This window comes from Phoca vitulina, unplaced genomic scaffold (assembly GCF_004348235.1).
Source record: "Phoca vitulina isolate PV1807 unplaced genomic scaffold, GSC_HSeal_1.0 scaffold6, whole genome shotgun sequence".
Taxonomy (NCBI): domain Eukaryota; kingdom Metazoa; phylum Chordata; class Mammalia; order Carnivora; family Phocidae; genus Phoca; species Phoca vitulina.
In genome coordinates, this window is record NW_022589709.1 from 29,234,324 (window position 1) to 29,258,172 (window position 23,849).

Consider the following 23,849-nt stretch of genomic DNA (forward strand, 5'->3'; position numbering starts at 1 on the left):
TTTATTAATTAAATAAGGATAACAACTACCATTTATTAAGTACATCTACGTGCCAGGCACTGCGCCATTATTTACATCACTTTACTTATTCTTCACGGTGGCCCAATTAGGTGGGGTTAGTAGTCCCATTTTACAGACCAACACAAGTTAAATAATTTGACCAATGTTTATTACAACTGGCTCTATGCTGAATGTTATAGCTCAGTGCTATAATATTGCTATTCTGTTTAACATAAATACTAGTCTGCCAGAAAAGAACCACGTTTAAAGTTATGTAATGTCTGTTTCTGTTGAAACTGTCGAAATGGTTACAATCATGCCATTGTACATTATTAAAGTTGACACTAGTCTACTAAGAAGTGGTCAGTTGCTAAGGAACACCTCTAATCCAGGTTTCTATAAATTAGCCAAGGAAGGGGCACCTGGGTGGCTTGCTCTGTCACTTAAGCGTCTGCCTTTGGCTGGCTCATGTCGTGATCCTGAGGCCCTGCGATCGAGCCCCAAGCCCCATGTGGGGCTCCCTGCTCAGGGAGGAGTCTGCTTCTCCCTCTCCCTCTGCCCTCCCCCCAACTCGTTCTCGCTCTCAAATAAATAAATAAATAGTCTTTAAAAAAAATTAGCTATGGATTATGATCACTGGTAACTACAAGTAAGAATAAGTACCAAGTGTGTCTTATATAAACAAAGATCCCTCATACTACCCTGACATGCACTATCATATGAATCTATTATAATATTACATTGAAAAAGAAAATGGATACAATCAATTTTAGCCTAGCAGGGATTTATACCTAAAATTTGTTACACAATCAAAGGCACATTTTATAGTGCTTAGAACAAGGTATAGCACAGGTTTTGGAGACTGTGTTATTTTTATTTATACTGACAAGGATGTTATGAATGTTTAACTTTAGAAGTTTCACTGTGGCAGAAGAAACAAAGAGGGGATTGCGGAAGATACACCTATGAATGTTTAACTTTAGAAGTTTCACTGTGGCAGAAGAAACAAAGAGGGGATTGCGGAAGATACAGTGTGTACAAATGACAGGTAGCGAGGATATGGAGAGAGTGCCTGAAGGCAGCATATGGAAATACCATTCTCAACCAAAGAACCATTATCACCATGAGGGAGGCAACTAAGCTGTAGACATAATATCACCCTAAAGAAACCAGTCATTTAAATGAGTAACCAGGCAGGGTGTCTCACATATATATATGTTTTAGCTACTCTTCTCTTTCCTCTCATCAGCATCTGTAACCCTGTGGAGACACTGGCATTTAAAAAGACACAGCAGGTGGTTAATAAATAGAAGCAGTTGAAAGGGATTTAAGCTAAAGCTTCATAGGACAGTAAAGCACTACTGCTTTAGCTTGAGAATGATTCCAAGTTACAACAGCTGGAAATAGCTTCATTTAACCAGCTGGGATTCTTCTTTTCAAAAAAGATCAAACAACCTGTAGAAGCCATCTTTTTTGATTTGTAAAAAGTAGTTGGTCACAAGCATCATTAGAAATAGTTTTCAACCAAATATTAATTGCTAAGACTAAACATAATAATTTCAGTTATGCATAGAAGATGACGCCTAAGTACAAGGCAGGTTACGGAAGAAGCCCATTCACTTTAATCACCCAATATTGTGAACACATAATCTTGCAGTTGGCCATCATAAATTGCCTTAAACCCTAGGTCTTGCGTTCAGCAGATAAAAGTGCACAGGCCTGAGGGCGCCTGGGTGGCTCAGTTGGTTGAGCGACTGCCTTCGGCTCAGGTCATGATCCTGGAGTCCCGGGATTGAGCCCCGCATCGGACTCCCTGCTCAGCGGGGAGCCTGCTTCTCCCTCTGACCTTCCCCCCTCTCATTCTCTCTCATTCTCCCTCTCTCAAATAAATAAATAAATCTTAAAAAAAAAAAGTGCACAGGCCTGTACAAACTCACATTACAAAAAGCGTTGCTCCCAAATTACCCCAATGTCAAACAACTTGTATGAACAAAACATGGTGATTTTCAAAGCCTGAAATACTCTCCATAGCCAGCCATGTATTTAAAAAAAAAAAAACAAACAAACCTGACTGTTAGAATAAAAATAAAATAAAGGTGTTCACAGAAAAAACAAATGCAATATGTCAATTTCTAAGATCTCCTAAAACTTACCCTTTTTTTAATGAAGAGCTGTAGTAGGTGCTTTATGTCTAAATTACCCAGTTTTCGGACCCTCATTTCCTTATTGACTGTAAAAAAGCCCCCCAAAGCATCTACTCACTTATGGCTCATATTTAGCCAAGAAATCTGGGGAACTTAGAACTGCTTTGCTTTGAATTAAGTCTGCAAGGACCAATGGAATCCAACAAATCACTACTCTTGCTCCATTCTTGGTGCTATTACTTTCTGTGGGTCCCCAGATACAGTTAATTGTCTCCTTTAAAGGCCCAGGAGAGAAGACTTGAAGGTTACATCTGACAGGTACTGCTGCCTTCCTTACATGGGCCAGCAGAGCTGGTGCTTTTCCATCAGCTGGTCCTTATTTGCATCCTCGAGAGGTATGTTAATTTGGAATTGAGCACCAGGCCCACTCTAACTATAAAGGGACCACCCCACAGTATATTAAAAGGTTCATATCAATGTATGCAATTTAAATGCACATGCATATAATTAACTAGACACATTACCAGTGTGAGCTGCTAATTTGGAATGAGACACAAAAGACTGGAATATGTGTAGGGGAAAAAAAAACTTTAAAATTAAAATGACTACATAATGAAAACTGCTTCATGCTGTGTCTACTATGTTCATGTAAACTTAATATAACTGTAAATATATTTTAATGAACAGTAGAAAGAGGGAATTACAAAGAGCAAAGGAGGGCAGCACAACAGGGAAACATCATCAGAAGAGCTCTTTGCTTTCATATTAAGAGTGCTGCCTGAAGACAAGGGGATGAATTATAACTTCATAATTTCAGGGGGAAAATGTTTACTTTATTAGAGACACATACCTACTTGCCAACCTGCTGGCAATGAAAATAGAACACCCAAGTGAAGACAGGGGGGTAATCCTAGCTAACAAACTGAAGAAAAAAAAAAAAAAAAAGGAAATCTAAGCTTGATGTTTGGGTGTTAAAATATCCTATTAGCTTTTTCTTCTTTCACTAAAACAGCTTTGTATTCCCATAAAGATTTCCCCAGAGTGTGAACAAGTTCTGGATATTCTTAAGCATCAAAAAACATTATAGGTATCATATCCAAAAATACATGTGAAAGTTTGGGAATCTTAATTTAACTACTGTCTAGATCTTGGAGCAGTTGAAGAATAGATTTGCAACTGTAAAATGAGTGTGATAAATTTCATGACTCAACCATTTTAGAAAAATAATGCAAGGCTTTGACACTGATAGATTTTTGTTATTAGTATTGTAATTCAGGTGGGAGGATAAGAGGCCAAACAGTTGGAAAACATCCGCTGACTGTTTCCATGGCTGAGCACGTGTGGCTTTGGGGGCAGGGAGTGGAAGATGTTTTTGCGAAGCAACTGCGACGTTTAGTCCATGAAATATCCCATGAGCTCCAATGCCTTAAAGAAGCATGGGTCTTGCCAAATACTGGGGGATAAAAAATCTATACCATTTTTAAATGGAGAATAAGATTGGATTGTGGAAGTCAGAGTCACTAGAACAGTTTCACTTAATGCATACCTCTTAGTTTACATACTGCACAGCTACTACATATATATATTGGAATAAATTTAAATGTTAGGTGAACACTTTGGGTGTGGTTAGAAGAAGATCAATAACACCATCAATTACTGTCCTTGTAGGGTTATAAAGTCAATCCTAACCTATAGATTAAGTGGGAATATGTGCTGCAAGGCAGATTTTAAAACCCATTTAAAATGACATACGTATAATGCCATTCAGGGCTCTAATCACTCAGGGATGCAAATGAATGGCAAAATGCGGTGGGCTGCCTCCTTGAGGTGAGTCGACCAGTGCACGTATCTTATGATGACTTTCCAATCTGACTCAGCATCTGCGTGCAATTTATATTCATAGAATTACAGAATTTTAGAGCATAGAGGAGTTCTAAAAATGATCTAGTAGTAGTCCCTTGCTAAAATGAAGAAACCGAGGCCAGTTCACATGAAATAAGTAATTTACCCAGGGAATCTAGCTAGTTAGTTCACTACTCCTTCACTCTACTATGTTGCCTTTCAAGTCATAATGTTAGCAAAATAATATGTGTAGCAATTACTTTATTCAAAATTGCTATTTTCATTTTCCTTCACTCTACTATGTTGCCTTTCAAGTCATAATGTTAGCAAAATAATACGTGTGGCAATTACTTTACTCAAAATTGCTGTTTTCACTTTCATTTACATTTTCTTTGAATTCTCTCTTTCCCCCACTTGGAAGTCTTTTGGAAAATATATTTTACTAGACTTAATTTCAAAACAGCATATTTAAGAATATTAATAAATATTTTTACAGGACCAAAATAATGTTTGCTCTGATGTTCCCTTGATATGAGAACAATGAACTAGTCTTAGTTCATTTTGTAATAAGATTTTTCTTAATTAAAACCATAATAACATTTAGTGACGTTTTATTTTTTCACTCATTCTCTTTAACCAAGGTAAAGGTAAAGCAGGTTTTAAATGCTGACACCCCTTCTAGCTCTTTTCACGAATTCTAACCCAAAGGTAAATATTGTTTAGAAGAAATATTTTTAAAACATAAAGCCAAAGGACATGATTTCGTGATTAAGATTCAGAAGAAGCTGTCACAGAATAATCTTTTAATCCCAGAATCTTATTTACAAAAATTTACCGAAGAGCAAAAAACTGGAATGTTGATAGCCAAGGGTATTAATTGTGATTTGCTGGCCCCGTTTTTACATAAACCCAGTCATGTGAGCTGGATTCCTATGTGATATAACCCTTTCATCAAATAACTTAAGCCTATTAACAAATGCTTTGATGGTACTTGGTCCCTGGAGATTTCCACTAATTGCCCTGTGCTTTTAACAGTTCCAAATATATATTACAATTGTTTGTTATAAAAACGACCAGAATGCATTTGCGGTGTGCCTTGCATCAGCCAGACGAATATGAGGATGTGCAGAGAAAGGTCTATCAGTGTACGTGATTATGCAGGGACAGGAGCACAAAAGAGACCCTTCTTCATTGCAAAGCAAGACACACTAGTCATTCTGGACTGTTCAATATCTACCAGTGATTCTGGCTATTGTTGCAAAATAGGAGACTTAAAATGCATGGCTATTTTCAAAGCTGACCAATCTTCGTGAACACCAAAGAACAAAATGAAAGGACAGATCTCAAGCCATAATTATGCTGTAAGCTTCTAGGGATAATAAAACATATCTATCTCTAGAGGGGAGGGGGGTGGGAGGATGGGTTAGCCTGGTGATGGGTATTGAGGAGGGCACGTTCTGCATGGAGCACTGGGTGTTATGCACAAACAATGAATCATGGAACACTGCATCTAAAACTAATGATGTAATGTACAGGGATTAACATAACAATAAAAAATATGGTCAAAAAATAAATAAAAAAATAAAACATATCTGTCTATTCTAGAACCTCCCACAGCATCTGCTATCATTCTGGCATATAACAGGCACTTAATAGATGTTTACTGACCATTCATAGCAAGATATTAAGACTCACCACAGTGATTAAAATAAATTCTAAAACTGCAACAGTTCTTGAATCAATGGGAGGCAGTGTGGTAAAATGGAAATAACTTTGGATTTGGGACCAGACAACCCAGGGTTCTACCAACCAGCTGAGTTACCTTAAGCATGATACTGATTCTCTGAGGCTCAGGCTCCTTGTTTGTTAAGTGGGGACAATATTAACTGTTCTGCAAAACCTTTAGGAAAAAAATGAAATGGTGTATACAGATCACCTAGCACGGTGTCTGGGATAAAAGAGTGATCAATGAACAGAGGCTTGGTGCTCTTTGGGTTGAAGCATGATCTTAAAAAAAGTAAACATCAGAGCATCCATTATCTAAATTGTCAGTCCTTTTTTATAAGCTGTCTGTACCTTGATATGCTATCTATGACAATGGACATAAATTTATTAAGTCAGTGTCAAAGACTGATGGATGTGCTCCATTGCAGACTAAATAACTGTGATAATCAGACCATGATAACCACGTGATGCAAAAGAACCATGTTCTTTCTTGAAAAGTAAATATTCTACCTGTTTATTAATCAGTTGCAAAATACGTCCACAGATGCAATTTGTACTTATAAAAGACATACATTTTCTACACCCCTTTTGACTGTGAGCCCATTTTCCCTTACCAGTAACTTCCAGTGGAAGAAGGCATATTGCATCCAAAAAGTAACATATGATGGACAGTATCCATGCTCGCACGAGGTTTGAAGTCAACTGTTAAGAGAAAAGGATACATGATTGTGAATACAAGTTACACTTCTGTGCACAAACTGTCACCAGAGAAGGCATCATTCAACAGTCCCAAGAGCTGTGTAACAAAGATGTTTTGTTGCTCTTAGGATAGAAGGCCCTGATTGTATAAATTACCTTTCTCATTCCTTAAGATTAAGAGCATGACCTGACAATTTAATTTAGTAGGAGAGTGAACTATTATATAACAAAAAGAGAAAGTAATAATTAATAGGCTGAAACTACACATCTACCCACACATACCTTTTTAATGGAAAACCCCTTTTGAAGGGTTGAGAGCAGTACAGGGGTACAAAATGAAAGCTCCAGGCTATGCGTTCACAATATATTCCCTTCCAGATTTCAGTAGAGTGCTGAGTAGCGTAAAACACCGCACAACAGTGCACAGCAGAAACCACAGTGAGTGGTCAGGACATGAGCAAAAGGATTCATAAGAGAAATTTATTACCATCTCAAAATAATGGTAGTCACTGGGATGTGATATGAAGAAAAAATTACTAGAAAATAAAAGTGGAAAATGTATCCTTTTTTGGGAAATATATCTTTACAAAAGTACAAAAGAGAGAAAAATCACTGTCCTGGATGAGCACTGTGCACTTGTTAAAGGGATACTGGAACTTATGCAAGGTCATTTCTTTTTTTTTCTTTTTCTCCTAATAATAGTGGTTGAAAGACATTAAAATAAACAAAAATGAGTTCAGAGAGAAAACAAAGCAAAAACTAAAGATAAATTATACTAGTATGCATGGTCAATAATCAGCATGAGCTCCCTTTCCTGGTTTGGGTGTGGCTCATCTACTTTTGTCTGCATTCGAAATGCTGTGCTACCAGGCCAGTTTCTAAGTCCCCTTTACATAGAAAAATCTAAATAGTCTAAAATGATCTTAAGTTTCGGGTGTGTGCAAAACTGCATCTTTTAGCTCTTTTGGTCTGATAAAATTAATAAAATATCATTTACTGCTAAAATGTGTATCTGAGTACATGAGTATTTATAAACTAAAAGATGTTCTACATCAAACTATAGCGCCATGACTTGCAAAGTGTGGTTGGTCAGAAAACACGGGGCGTCTCCTAGGAGCCATTTTGACTCACAACTTCCAGAGGAAATAAAAAGTCTTTCAATTACTGCACTAAAAATAAGAATTTAAAGCCTAAAAATCCCATCACGAGATATTCATGTCACCATTTAAAAAGCTAACAAAGAGAGAATGGCTGGAAAATGGACTTGCTATAACTTGAGGCTTTGCTTTCTATCATCAAAGAAGACAGTAAGCCTATGAGGTTGAAGAAGATACTTTGGAAGGAAAGAATCAATTGGAAGTTACCACAGATCACAAATCATAGAAAACCCTACTGCTAATAAGCCTAAATTTGTTACAAGAGAAACAGAAGGAATAAGAGGAATTCTATCTCCATAGACTCACTCTCAAGTTAAGTGCAGGATTTCCTTCCTCCCTTCCAAAATCCTCCCCCAGTAGCATCCCTGGCAGAATTAAATTTGAAAAAGCTCTAAGGTGGGAGTACCAGGCCTTTGTTTTTTATTCACTTTAATTTATTTTGGTATGTGATGTAATTTGTTATCTTATATTTGTTTTTATCAAATGGCTTATATCACTCTACGGACATCCAACTTCTTGATCTGACTGTATCCACCTCCTACTCTCTCTCTCTTTTTTTCAATATCCCTCTGCCAATCCATGGGGGGTTTGTCAAACAAGAGGATGACTCCTCTGCTTTTTCAGAACCTACGTAGATGACCATATGGTTCCCATTCCCTTTAAATTCATTTATTATGTATGGGTGGGTTATATTAGTAGGCTTCCTAAATTTGAATCATTCTGGGAATTTTGATAATAAGCCAACATAGCCCAGTGCATTTTATCAAGAAATTAACTATTGGGTGCAAAGCAACACTAAAAATCCAGGTGGAAATACCCAGCAGAAGACTGGGATTCTGTGACTCTTGTTTAAGAGAGAGTCAGAGAATTATGTATTTGGGAATCACTTAAAAATTTAACCCTGAAGCCATGAGGGTGAACAAAAAGGCTCAAGACAGAGTCTTAGGGAAAGCCCTGAGCTGGCAGGATCCATGTAGGAGACCCCAGCAGGGTTTGTTTGTTTGTTTGTTTTTAAATATTAATGCAGTGTGTGTAGGGCTGTGAAACAAGGCAAACATTTTTTTTTTTTTTAAAGAGTGGGCTATCATTAAATTCATAAAATGAAATATTAAGCAAAATATTCAGGGAAGGACAGAGAGGAGATCTGTTGGGAGAAAAAGAGATCATGAAGACATACAATCTCTATGGCTTTTCATTAGGAAGGAAAGCCAAATGTTTTGCCTGGGCCCCTGCTTATGCAAGAGGATCTTTTAATTGTCCTTTGTAAAGGGCAAGAATTATACAAAGTATAACTTCTCTATCCATTTTCTGATTTTTTTCTCCTTCTGACATACTATTTTAAGAACGACTTATTTGTTCCACATTGAACTCTTACTAGATAAAAGTGTTTAATTTTAGTTCCTATAATTAGAAACAAATCAATATCTTTAAGAGGTGGTAAAAGAACATTCTTCAGAGTTCCCTCTCATAGCTTACTCTCAGTGACTCATGCATTCCTCCAGAATCTCAAGATCTAATTTGAATGCTAAGTAAATTACTGGTATAGAGTGGTATATAAACATCTTTTTCACATCCTAAAGAAAGAGTATAATATCCAAGTATTTATTAATTACAGCTCAAAGTACAATTCACTGTAAGTTGAAATGAAAAATGCCGCCAGCAAAAGGAATGTCATATCAAAATGTAAATCTAAAACAAACAGTAGGTGCCATAAAACAAAGCAAGCCTTCGACAGTTTCATTGAAGGGCCTGCTGCCAGTGGTGGGGAGGGGTCAACTGGGAAAAGATTAGGCTGACAGGTTCATTTCTTGGGTTTGCTCCATTCCTACTTATTATTCCTAGCTTTGCAAAGCAAGATCCCATCCCTAGTGAATAAGAATTAAGTCTGTTGGGCACAAGATACACATATGACTATGCTGGAGATTTCAACACTACACAAAAAGAATATGGGAAAATATTTTCAAATCACATCTTAAAAGAAATCCACCCCCCTTCTTTCTTTTTCTCCCACCATACAGCAAAGAAATAAAGGATCCAAGGGGAAGAGAACCAGAGGATAATAATGAAAATTAACTGACAGAAAAACAAAGGCAGCCTTGGGATAGCGACAAACAGGCAGAAGCACAGCCTTGTGAGAATGCAAGGGAATGTTATATCCGATAAGATTAAAAAGTGCCACCAACTCTTCCAACTCAATAATAAGATGACAGTTGCTTAAATGGAAATGGAACTTCAGTCTCAATGGGTGTGGGTTCAGAATGTCTGATATATAAGATCAGGGAAAAGTTTACAGGCAAGTAAATGTGAGTAAGTCCTGGGAATCAAATATTGTTGAAGGACTAAGACTCCAGAAATAGTAACTCAAGCACATTAATTAAAGGAATGCAATGGCACTGAAAGTGCACAGGTTGAATGATTTCTCAAAGGATAATGTCATCTGAAATGAAAGACTTGAAAGGATGCATGTGGGCGACATACTGAGCAGAGATACTTAGGTCTAGTTTCTGGAGTTCTTTTTTTTTTTTTTTTTTTTTAAAGATTTTATTTATTTATTTGACAGAGAGAGACAGTGAGAGCAGGAACACAAGCAGGGGGAGTGGGAGAGGGAGAAGCAGGCTTCCCGCGGAGCAGGGAGCCCGATGTGGGACTCGATCCCAGGACCCTGGGATCATGACCTGAGCCGAAGGCAGACGCTTAACGACCGAGCCACCCAGGCGCCCCTAGTTTCTGGAGTTCTAAGCAACATTTGTACTAACTGCATGAGGTTGTTTGAAATTTATGGCTTCTTTTAACTAACATTAGACTACAATCAGGGCCATAAAATTCTCTAAGAATGTGACCTAGGATAGAATTTCATTTAGCACTTGGCTTTCTCTCCATTTTTCCTTTCCAAGTGGATATCCAGGTCTGCATGTCAAATTTTGATGTATCTGCCAGACGCAGGACGTGGAAAGATTTCGAAGAACCCATGTAGCCAAGTGTAGGAACTAGAGATTTAGGAGCTATCCATACACATACAATCAACCCTAAATTACCACTGAATATGGGAGAAACACACCTTTTAGCTAAATATATGCACTACAGGAATACTACAGATCATGGATAATTAACCTATCAGATAAAAAAGAACAGACGTGTAAATGCAAATTTGGATCTTCAGAACTTAGGCATTCTAGAATTATTGCCTGTATATATATCATTAGGGATCATTACTGTTGGCTTTGTTTCCTTTTTCCTCCCAGTGGAATCATATTGTACATAGTAAACGGTTTATTTCCTATGCTGTGGATATTTTTATGTGTTATTAAAGAATTTTTGTCAATGGTACTTTTTATCTAGTGCTGCACATTAGAATTATCCTATGCAGCTTATTAAAAATACAGATGCTCAAGGTCAATCCTGGATCAGTCCTAGCCCTTCCTCCATCAATATCTCATTTAAATCTGAGAGGTCATTTCAGGCAAGTGTACATGTGAAAAGTTTCACAGGTGAATCCCAGGTGATTCTGACCTCAGTCAACATTTTTAGTGGCTAAATACATATTACATAAGCATGCTTAGAGTTTAGTTAACTCATCTTAGCCTGGATTGTACTGCCATCCTAAATGTACAGGGCAAACAGTAAAAACAAAGTTCCTTTTAAAATAAATTTATAAAAAGTTTTTTTGGGGGGTAAAATTGGTTGATCCATCAAAATCACCTCACGTCATTTTAAGGCTGAGATCTGAAGCAGGCACACCAATTTGAGAGACTAGAGAGATGTCAGGTTTAAGACATAATAATGTAAAAGAGCTGTTATCATTTAAAAAAAGAAAAAAGATAGGCCGAGATCTTAATATCACTTCCGTGAACATTTCTTTGTTTCCCCCAAAATGAAGATTGTATTTCAAAATCCACTCACAGAAACTGAAGATAATGCTCTAAATTGTCATGTAAGTGTAGGATATGATCATCCTTAATGTTCATCATCCTGCAATGGGGTCAGAGAATTCAGACACATGGAAAGCCCACAGCAGCAAAGACCATTTAGCAGCATGTTAAAAACCCACAGCCATCGCATATTATGTTATCTTCTGCCAGTTTCTAGAATTCTACATAACCATAAAGCAATTCTACACTAAAATAAAGACCTTTTGCTTGAACATTTTAAATCAGAAAGTTTAACAGAGAAATTGTCATTAATTCTCGATAGCTTGGACAATGATGTACACTTCAGAAAGAGTCTTTAGCGTGGTTTATGAGGACTTGAAGCTGCTGTTGCCAAATTAATCAAGAAATAAGACACCTGAGCAAGTCTTTAAATGGAACACAAATTTAAAATGAAATAACCCTTGATTCCAAATAAAGGAATTTTTTTTTAAAGATTATTTATTTATTTATTTATTTGACAGAGAGCAAGAGCAGGAACACAAGCAGGGGGAGTGGGAGAGGGAGAAGAGGGCTTCCTGCCGAGCAGGGAGCCCGATGTGGGACTCGATCCCAGGACCCTGGGATCATGACCTGAGCCGAAGGCAGACGCTTAACGACGGAGCCACCCAGGCGCCCCCGAATAAAGGGATTTAAGCACAAAAAAGAATTAAACTTCTGGATGATAGACCTTTTAAGATGGAACTTTTTGGGGGCGCCTGGGTGGCTCAGTTCATTAAGCGACTGCCTTCGGCTCAGGTCATGATCCTGGAGTCCCTGGATCGAGTCCCGCATCGGGCTCCCTGCTCGGCGGGGAGTCTGCTTCTCCCTCTGACCCTCCTGACCCTCCCCCCTCTCATGTGCTCTCTCTCATTCTCTCTCTCTCTCAAATAAATAAATAATAAAATCTTTAAAAAAAAAAAGATGGAACTTTTTGGTATATATGTCAGAACCAACTACATAATCAATAAATAGACTTTATCAGCCAGGCTATGCAAGATAAAATAGCCTAAGCTTCATTAAGCCTTGTATTTGTAATGTCATCCTTGTAGTAGTCCCCTATTAATTTCCCGCAGAATGAAACCCATTGCCCCTTCTTGCCTTTTTGGGCCGTGCATAATGCTGACCAGTCCCCTGCACCCCCTCTCCCCCCCCCCCCCCCCCCCCGCCAAATTTGCAACATGATAGCTGCCTGCACCACTCTGTACTCTGGGGGGGCAGCCCTCTGCACTTAATAACCACCCCTAACCACTAACAGTTACTGAGGGCTTGCCCCAGGCCAGGCTCCCTCACTGCTCACAAGGACCCTAGAAGCCTGGTCCTTTCCCCTCAAGCAGCTGAGCCTTGAGGACGGAGAGGCTGAGTCACTCGTGTGTGACCATGCGGCCAGCAGGTGGTGAGGCTCACACTTGAGCCCAGTGTGCTCCTTCATCAATCATACCATTGGCCACTGGAATATTCTCCTCTCCTCTGCAGATCCAAATGGACTATCTTCCCAGAGGCAGACAAAATCCTCTCTGTCTCTCACATGATGTTTGGTCTGACTAGAACAGTTCATACTCAACCTTCTTAGAGCTGGTCCCTGAAGTCAGCCCCACTGAAAGAGCTGAAATGACTACTTCCGAATGACTGTCAAAATGCCACGAACCCCCCGCTAATGAAGGGCATTCACACATCAAATCTGACTCAAACCTGGGCTTTCTGAATTGGCCATTTTCCTGGGAGCGCTGGGGGGTGGGTGGTATTTTGACATTACTGCAGTAAAACAGCACTGTCCAAGTGTCAGTTACTTTCTGGTGATCCCCAGACGTATCTAACAGAAGACATTCCTAACTCTCAGCTTTATAAAAGATAATGAGTTGGTTCCTACTCCTCCCTCTCCCTTTGTTTTATCACCTGAAAAAAAAACCCCGGGGGGTCATCAGGGGTCGTCGTGTTGGAAATGTGGTATTTGGGTGACCAAACCACAGAGGGCATCCTGGATATACTCTGAGAATAGGCGGACAGCTGCAGCTTTTCCTTCCTGATTATGACCAAGCAAATCAGATTTTACCTGCTCATCAGAGACCTATAAGTATAGCTCTTATTTGTGCTATCTCTCCAAGTTACTTCCACTCAGAAACTAGAAAAGCTTCCGAGGGTGCTTGCAGGAAGGTAGGTACCCAATGGTCCTGTGGAGAGACAGCCTACATTTTTCATGTTGGAGAAAATCCTGAGTGAAGAGAGAAAGCAAAGGATATGCAGTCAACTAATTGGAAACAGAAAGGTGACAGAGTGACTGCATGCGGATGGAGACTCACACGCATGTACAAACACACATACACCCACACGCTTCTATTTACTGCTGTCAGGCCATAAAATGTGATTATCCTGCCAGACTTTGGTCTTTATAGTCATATAATGACTTTATGTAATGACCCATAGGCATGATCAAAATTTTCTGATACAGGAACCCAATATCACCTGAACATGTGCTTTGTTTAGGAAAGGTCACATTTGAAAATATTCAAGTCTCACTGTGCTATTCTGCAGTAGACCTTGTTCTACATTCAAGAGAGAAACCCACGAAAATGAAGAGCAATGAATCACTAGATTAATTTCACCTATTTCTAAATTCAATGGCTTCTATCTCATTTGTATAGTGCAATTTGACAGATAGGGACCTGCCATCATTCACCAAGGAAAAGACACATTTATTTACTGGTCATCCATGTGAGGGAAAGCAAGTGGATGAAGATGACAGTCAAATTTCTTGGCTGAGTGGGCTGCTGTCAGAGTCAATTCCTCTGAGTGTCTGTAAAACACCTTTTAGACAGCATCACAGTTCAGTGGTCAAATGCAGATTTTATCATACCTTCACCCATTCTAATCTGTGATTTTTTATTAAAACAATAAACAAAAGCAATGCTCTAGGGAAAGCTATGATTTTGTTCAAAGCATAAAAATTATATTTATCTTCATTATTGTATTTCCCCAACTACTTTAATTCACATTTAATAATTCAATGGAGACACATAAATGCATCAAAGATGTTGTGTATGCTCATATGTAAATATGACATGCATATGCACATATAAATTCTATGACAATTGTGATGGTATCTTCTCAAAATGAAGAAGTATGTCTATCTAAAATGAATTACATAACTAGTCACACAAGCAGAAAGCCAAAATTATGAATAATTCAAAAGCAATTCTGGCTTGTAACACCATCAAGAGAGTTTGTTTTAGTCCTAATAAGCAATCTGAATTGTACTCTGCCTTTTGTGATTTTCTTTAGAAATTTGAAAAGCCAAAGGAGAAAGTTCTTTTCAGATGTTATATTTGTATTCTTGTCTTCTAGAACTCTGCCAGGCTGTAATTTCTTTGAATTTTTATTATACCTCACATCCCCATTGCCTTGCCCAATATCTGGCACACAGTAGAATTTTAAAGTTTGCCGAATTTATGAACAAGTGGTTTTTCTTAAAAAAGAATTATTCCTTTATGTTCAAGTAAGAGTATAATTAAAGGCAAAAAGGTAAATTGTCCACTATATGATATATTGCCTTAAAAATGGTCAAGCAAAACACTTGTTTAGTGTTCCCTCATGTATGAAGCAAACGATATTGAGTCCCCACCATATCCGGCCGCACATATCCCGTGGGCATTCAAAAACTGAAGAGGCACAGATAATGAAAGCAGAAAGTATAACACTGATAAATGTCTTAAGAAAAGAAATAAAGTATTAAAGCCTTTACAAGAACTCATTTCAACCATATCTAATCTTCTGATAAGGCATCCTGAGACCTAGAATTTGGGACAACCCACATTTTTCATTCGTGGCAAAGCCTTGGTTACCACTAGCAAAACTTGCACTTTGGGAATCTGGAAAAGCTACTTATGACCAAACCGTAGAGGGCATCCTGGAAATACTCTGAGACAAGGCGGACAACATACAACCTATGCATCCAAACCTTTTCCCTTCCGTAAATTTTTAATCTTCACGTGTACTGGGTTTCATCTTGCAAGATGGTTTGAGGTTTATCTTTTTGGCAAAACTGTGTTCCCATTAGAGAGTGAAGATAAGGGAATGAAAGAGTAATTGTATTTGATGCGAGGAAGATAGAAATGTGCTACTGCTGTATTTTGGCTCCATCTAACCATTTGATAACTTCTTTCATTTCTTCTTTGATTCACTATCCTCACATATAAATAAATCTGTTATGATTTTAACAGCATACAGGTAGGGGAACACATAGCTAGTAAAAAGCTTGGGCATGTTCTTTGATCTCCTGACCCTCTGTTTCCTCTTCTATAAAATGGCTTACTTATGCTTAGCTCTAAGTATCTTAGTGTCTGGTAGACCCTTAGTAAACAGGTGGTAATGAGCTGATTGTATGAGCAAGGATTCTATATAAACTATCATCCTACCATTTGATTAAATCAAAGAAAGAGATATTCCTGTCTTTGTTTCTCTAACTATAAAATGGGACTACCCTTAGGGTTGTCCTAAGAATTAATGAGACAATACATGCAAACTTCCCCTTACTTATTCCCTTATATAAATGATTGTTTGGTATTTCTCTTTGGTTTGCAATTTTCCAGTTCTAATTTGCTTACACCTAAACACCTATGGTTGCTGGATTATGCAAGATAATGGTAACCACAAATCGCCTGGGGCTAGTACATTAAAGGACTTGAACAAGTAACAAAATCTTTAGTATTCATGCAATCCTCCCAGCAACAAAGAAAAGGAAAAAGATACTGAAAATAATTATTAATCTTACAAGCTCCATTAAGGACCTTAGAACTCGGAATAGTTTAATCTTAGAAGGGAAGGTGCCTAAGAAAATGCAGAAACGTTTAGTACCCTAGTTCTAATATAGTCCTTTATGAGTTTCCTATGAATATTTTCCTGGACTGAATATATTCACTTGCACTTTTCATTTTTAATTTATGTGAAAGTAAACACATTTATATTAGGAGAGCAAGAATGCATTCCAGGATATATATTTATAGTCCCTAGAGTCACCAGCTCTGAAATCATATACTACCACCACCCTCCAGAAACAAATCAGTAACCTATTAATGTGAGACCTGTAATGTTGCTGTGAAACATGACTCTTATATTTATATAGATATGGAGACTGGCCTTCTCTTCTAAGCAAATGTGTAACAGGAGCAATCAAGACTCTCTTGGAACTTGGAAAGAAAATATAAAATCAGTAAAGAAAAAAAGTTCATGCAAAAATACCTTTCAGCGAGTAAATATTGTTTTCTCCTAGGCTGCCAAAAATGTGGGTATGAAATTGAGGAAAGCTTTATTGTTGATATCTTAATGACGAATTTGTATCCTAAATCACATTTAGCATTACACAAGGCACTACAATTAAGAATTTAAGTTATTCTCTGTCTTTAGAGTTCAGGATCTGGGAGCACTGTCCTTTCTACTTTTTTTTCTTGGTAATATTCAATTATTATACAAAGTAAGGACACTCAGGCAACACTCACCTTCTCAAGGTCTGACTTTCATTCTTAGGAATTAACTATGGGAACAAATTTTTAGAGTGCTGCTATAAGTTGTATTTTCTGTTGGAATTGCCACCAAAGTGTGTGGGGAAAAAAATGCACATTGGTCTGGCTTTTCAGGTCTATAATGTATATTCCTGTGGGAATACCTCATTAAAATTCATCTTCAGATGGCCCTGAGGCAACTGTACACATTTTATAATTCACATAATAGCCATTTCAGACAGTCCACTTGCAGATTAGTTTCATGGGACCAAAGCACAACTCTCATTACCATTACTTTCCCTCCAAAATCAACACCTCAAACCAGAAAAGTAAAGTAAAGCAGGGGGAGAAAAAGAACAAGTCCATGAATAATTTGCCAATCACACCTCCTCCCTAAACAGTTAAAAGTCTGTCATAGGTGATGGACTCTGAAAAACAAACTGAGGGTTCTAGAGGGGAGGGCGGTGGGAGGAGGGGTTAGCCTGGTGATGGGTATTGAGGAGGGCACGTTCTGCATGGAGCACTGGGTGTTATGCACAAACAATGAATCATGGAACACTACATCTAAAACTAATGATGTAATGTATGGGGATTAACATAACAATAAAAATTTTTTTAAAAAAGTCTGTCATAGGGATATTTCAATTAAAACAACCTAGATGAAAACAGATGGCATTTTGTCACTTTTCCTATCTGATTTAAAGCCTTGGCTGGGGAAGGACCAGCCATTTATGATTCCTCTTATTCTACAATATAAACAACAGGACCGATGTTCCTTCCTTTCCCCCCCCCTCCCTCCTTCCCTTCTTTCCTTCTCTCAATCTTTCCTTCCTTCCTTTCTATCCATCTACTGTTTGACAGGTAAAATCTTAAATTCCCTGATGTTGAGTCTAAGTACAGTCGATTTATAGCATGAACCAGCAGGTAAATAAACAGTCTGTTGAGTGGAGTGGAATTAAGCATCCAGCCACAGACAGAAAGCCAATACTATACAAATGGGACCACACAGTGTTGGCAACCATCAACATCTGCATGCAACTCCTTAACTACTATTACTCATGAATCTCTCCAGATACAGTTTGTAATCCTGTCTCTGAGTGGCTCTCTCTAGTTTGTTTCTGCATTAGGCATGATAAATGCATTTTAGAAACTGACAGTAAAAGATTAATATGCTCATAACCATCAAAGAGAGCCTTTCACTGATTTCAAATAGCTGCCCTCCCTTCAACCACCCACCCCGGCACACCACCCAATTAATACTTACTCACAAAGGCTTCCTCATCCACTGGCAAACGCACTGACATGCAGAAGTATGTATCAGACTATTAGGGAAAGAAAGATACAAAATCTGAATTAATCTGCTGCTAGTAAAGAAGAAAAAAAAAAAAACGAGTAAAAGCATGGGCTCTATGACTGAAAAAGAACTACCGGCCCAGTAAGGTAAAGTTGCCTGCCAACTGGGTGGGACCAAGGTAATGGAAGGGCCAAGTCTAGTACATAGGTACTCCAAACATTTTTCTAGGACTCTTTCTTAATTGATTTCGAATCCTATTTATAAGACCAATTATCACAAGTGATATTTCTAGTACTGTCACAGTTAAAAGGCAACATTTTAGATGCTTCTATAAAAAGAGTGAAACACTTTAATGCACTTGACTTTAAAGTGGTAGGAGTTAGTGTTGACCATCTTCACTATATGCATAATTAAATATTTAATTTCCTGAATCACTTTACAAGTGCTCAAATATTAACTAGAGAAGTACAATGAATAAAAGTTGGTCTTAAAATATAATATTTGGTTGTTCTCCCTTAATGTTTTTATGTAGTTGAAGAAATCAACATTATCTCAAGTTACTCTTTCTTTTCCAGCAACTAGTCTCTTATCTAAATGGCCATTTTTCCACCATCAAATATATTAACATTAAGAATTTTTAGTGATAAAAATTGCAATTTAAAGAGAATGGGCTTCTGTTGACCTATGCATTCCACTTCCTTAGTGGAAGAGCCCATGCAGGGAACTATGTGCCATGGCTGATAATATACCCAATACAAATATGGACTAAACTCATTTAATAATTCATACTTCATGGGTTAATACCGTACAGTGCTGGAATCAAGAGAATCCATAAACACAGATAGAGATCATCTGCGTATTACTAAACCTACTGGTTAGCACTGAAAAATTGTGAAATTTGTACCTCTTTTTAAAATTCTGTGTTGGGTAGAAGTTCAAATACACCTCAAATCAGCATGTTAAACTTTGAAAAATTCAAGAAATAAGATTTAGTCTTCATTACTACCTTTCTATATGCCATTTTTTTCTCAATTGAGCAAATTGTTTTGTTTCGTTATAATTATTTAGATCCACCTTTATTTTGCTAAGAAGAAAACGTTCTGGGAAATGTTGAAGATTGCACAGCAAGGAGGTTAAGCTACATAAATGATAGAGATGTGGACTGTGTATCCAAAACCCGAGAAATATAATGGCAAAATAATGCTTAAAGGTCTCATAATCATGTACAAGATTGCTCATAAATATTTTTCCAATCTCCGAATTACTACTGTCACAAAACTCCATTCTAACATAAAAAACAGTAAGTGTCAGATTCTTTTCTAGTTGGCCCTCCTGAGCTATGAGTAATTCAGGGCTGGAAGCTATTCGTGGCTACTATAGCCGCTGTTGCTACAATTACTATTGCTAAGCCAACAGTTACTGAATGCTTATTATGTGCCAGGCATAGTTCTCAACAGATTATATCATTTAATAACTAAAATAATCAAACATGGTAGATAGATACTATTACGAACTCCACTTTAAAGATAGTAAAAACAATAACTAACATTTATTGAGAGCTTACTATGTGGCAGCACTGTTCTAAACACTATATGTATTAACTTCTTTAATCCTCAAAACATAGCTTTGTGATATAATACTATTATTCGCCCCATTTTACAGATGAGGAAACTGAGGCAAACAGAGGCTAAGTAACTATTCTGTTTGTTCTAGCCAAAACCTGGCACTAGGCAGGTAGGCTCTTGAAACCCCTCTAAAGCATAGTTGCTTTAGAAAGCTGGCAATTTAATATGCAATCCTCTGGGGAAAAAAAAAAAGAAAAAAGAAAGAAAGCTGGCAATTGTAAATCTTTGCTCTGCCTCTCTGAGATGTGAACCTTCCCTCAGCCAGAACTGTCTTCTCACATTCAATGAGACAATTCCGCTCTGGTTCTCAGCCAGTGGATGCCTTGCTGTAACTTCCATCACTGCTTCCTGTCATGAAGATATGAGAAGCTTGTTTTTCCTCTAGATAGGTGCCAATGAACAAATCCAGGTGGCCAAGTCCCAGAGGCCACGCCCCCAAACTCCTCAGTGCTTTTCCCTTCCCCCCCAGACTCCAAAGGTCTTCTGTCCTTTGTTTTGGCAGAGTTGACTTCAGTTCACACTGGACTTTCTTCACTATCACAATGGTAATTTTTGAAGAAAATCTGTCTTTACCACTTTAACTCATGTCCACCTGATGTACCTTTTGACACTAACAAGTGCGGGAGCTGGAATCTGAACAAGGTAGTCTGACTAACGCGTTACAGATCATTCAAAGCACTATGAACAATTAATGACTTCAAGGAAATATAAAAACAAAAGTCAATTTAAAGTAGCTAAGCACATATTTACAATAAGAAAGGATCAAAGGTTGCAATTAAACGCACACCAAACAAAAGTTCTTTCATATTTGGACTTGGTTTTGGTTTTATTTTATCTTTCATTTTATTATAAGCCACTTCAAGCTGTTTTTGGAATAGTTAAGTTATAGGACTAAATACATACATCAAATTAAAAAAGTTGGTTCTTTTGATTAAAATTAAACAACTAGGGGTGCCTGGGTGGCTCAGTTGGTTAAGCACCTGCCTTTAGCTCAGGTCATGATCCCGGGGTCCTGGGATCGAGCCCTGCATCGGGCTCCCTGCTCGGCGGGAAGCCTGCTTCTCCCTCTCCCGCTCCCCCTGCTTGTGTTCCCTCTCTCACTGTCTCTCTCTCTCTGTCAAAATAAATAAATAAAATCTTTAAAAAAAAATAAAAAAACAAACAACTAAAAACAATAATGGTTCCATGTACAGAATAAAGGAAACTACTATTATACTCAGAATTGATCAGATCCATATTGTAATTCTTATTCTTATCAGCAGCTGTGCAATTTTAATGGACAGAATAACCTGGGAATGTCTTCCTTCTGTCAATTTTTATTTCTTGGCTTATAAGTTCTCTGATAATGAGAATATATTCAGATTTCAATGGTTTCTTTTCTGTTCTGTTGAAGCCAGTTTAAAAAAAAAAAAAAAAAAAAGAAGAAGAGATGAGGGAGATATCCTCTGCAGAATAAATAGCATTTGGCAAAATTATTTTGGGAGAGCGAAGTCTGTATTACACATTGCATCAATGGTGTCCCATGCCCCCTTATTCTCTGATTTAGGATTTTACTCATGCCCCATTTTTCAAGATAAAGAATAATTCTGTTAGAAGAAAAGAAGGTAAAAACTTCTTTTTTCTAAAAATGAGCACACTAAAAAATACAGTGTGTATCAAATCAATAATTAAACTTCAGCTAAAAGCTCTGAAGACCAGTTCAACAGAACCGAGAGTAACAAAAATTAATTTATTCTTTTCTCTGCAAGTGTAAAAGGTGTCAGTGATTTTGTTCTATAGTATTCTGGTAATAATAGTTTGGTTCCTAGAATGAAGTTGAGAGCTCAAGATCTCTGTAAGGAAGGTATGGCCCTAAGGGTCATTTACAGGGTTTAACTGGAGAAGCCACATCTTAAAGATGACTCAGGGCCAAGTTCTGTCCCCCTTAGGCTGGCTGGGTCTGAGTAAGCACTCTTTGTGTTACTTCATTTTCTTCTCACAGTTATGCTGTGAGTAGGACTAACAGGCACTGCATCTTTTTTTACAGAAATGGAAAGTGATTCACAGAAACGTTATTGATCTACCTAAAGCCACCCAGGTAGTGTGGAATAAGGATTAAAAGTCCTCAAGTTTACACCTTCAGGATGATTAGAGATAACTATGTATCTTTCCTGCCACTTTCTTGCCATTAATCTAGTTTCTTGCCATTTTAATCTAGTTAAATATGATTCTGGAGAGTCCTTTGAACCTTCATACCTCTTTTTCTCTAACTATGAGACTAAATCCTATATTTAAAATTAAATGTAAGTCTCTTCATAAGTAAATGAATAACTTTTTTTTTTTTTTTACAAGACAGGTAATCTGCTGAAGAATGGATTGGACAATAGCCTTTGCCAAACTATTATGAACTCACTATAGCACAGGGAAAGAAAGATTATTTAGGTGATTACAAAATACTGTTTCATCAATATAGGTTAATTTCTATAGCAGGTCACCAAGAAGGGATAGTTACTTTATTTTTTTTATTTATTTTTTTTTTTTTAAAGATTTTATTTATTTATTTGAGACAGAGAGAATGAGAGAGAGAGAGAGAGAGAGAGCACATGAGAGGGGGGAGGGTCAGAGGGAGAAGCAGGCTCCCCGCTGAGCAGGGAGCCCGATGTGGGACTCGATCCTGGGACTCCAGGATCATGACCTGAGCCGAAGGCAGCCGCTTAACCAACTGAGCCACCCAGGCGCCCCGAAGGGATAGTTACTTTAAACTTAAATTCCATGCTGTAAACAGTAGTCAATATAAGAATTTAAGGGTATAATAGCATGTAATCACATAGTTAACTACTATTAACTCTGCGATCAAGAAACTCTTTTTTAAAAAAACAAAGCCTCCTGAGACAACAATATTAAGAAAACTGGGACAATACATTTCTCAAAGTAATAAAACCATTATATCACTGATATGAACAAGTAACCAGTTATGATTTTCTTTTTTTGCAGGATAACCATTGAGAACATTATTTAACAGTACCCTGATCAGATAAATATAACCCCACACCCTTTGTCAACAATACAAAACAAATTCAACTGACTTAAACATACGATCAATATTTAGCATATGATACCTTGTCAAAGGGAAAACATTTATTGAACCTCCGACTTTATTCTAGAAGCTTTCCATCATAGTTATTTCCCATGATAACACGGCCAGGTAGGTGTTACAGATACTGTTTTAAAGGTATAAAACTGAAGTTCAAACAGGTAAGTAACTTGTTTGTGATTAAACAAAATTCCCAAAACTTATGAAATGGAATTTGAACCCAGTTCATTAAAACACTTCTCTGTCCACAAGTGTTGGACAGAGGTTGTTTTTCAAATCTCTCTAATATTTGAAAAGAGAATATCAGTTCTTAGACACAACTTTAGTTGTTTACTTGCTTAAGGGGAGAAATAAAGGAAACCAAGAGACATAAAATTTAACAAGAAGTTTTAGTCCAAGTCCCCTAAATTTTCAATAGCATCTGAGAGTATCTCATGAAAGCTTGTTGACAAGCTGCAAAGAACTAGACTAGAACCACAGCGATTTAATTTTGCCATTATTTTGTTTCTGCAAAGTAAAGCTATTTGAAAGCATATACATAACTCAGATCAGTGTTTCTCTCTAACACATTCTGAAGACACAAAAACAGCACCTTATTGCCCATTATAATAGTTTCTTCATTTGAACACACAGTCCCAGAAAGGATGCTTCCATAATTCAACCCAAACTACCAGTACAACCTTTCACAATTTTCCGTATATCATCATTGAATCCTCTTTTTCTCTCTGTGGGAAGAACACAGTATCTGAGCTTGGTGCCAGGGGAGTGTCTGTAAAATACTGTTGATTCAAACTGCTAACATAAGGCTCAGAGGTACAAGAAGGGAGAAATAATGTGAATCCACAAAGCCATGTTTCCCAGTGCTCTCTGTTACGGCACATCAGCCAAAT

General features: G+C 37.6%; 1 protein-coding gene across 13 annotated transcripts in view; it reads right to left on the reverse strand.

Moving 5' to 3' along the window:
* PAM (peptidylglycine alpha-amidating monooxygenase) overlaps positions 1-23,849 on the reverse strand; it is a 281,181-nt gene that overhangs the window by 100,468 nt on the left and 156,864 nt on the right. For all 13 annotated transcript variants that reach the window (XM_032403926.1, XM_032403929.1, XM_032403928.1 and 10 more), the window contains exons 4-5: positions 18,232-18,289; positions 6,326-6,413 (exon numbers count right to left, since the gene is read on the reverse strand). In XM_032403926.1, the coding sequence (XP_032259817.1) occupies positions 6,326-6,413; positions 18,232-18,289 (146 nt within the window). The remainder of the gene's footprint in view (positions 1-6,325; positions 6,414-18,231; positions 18,290-23,849) is intronic.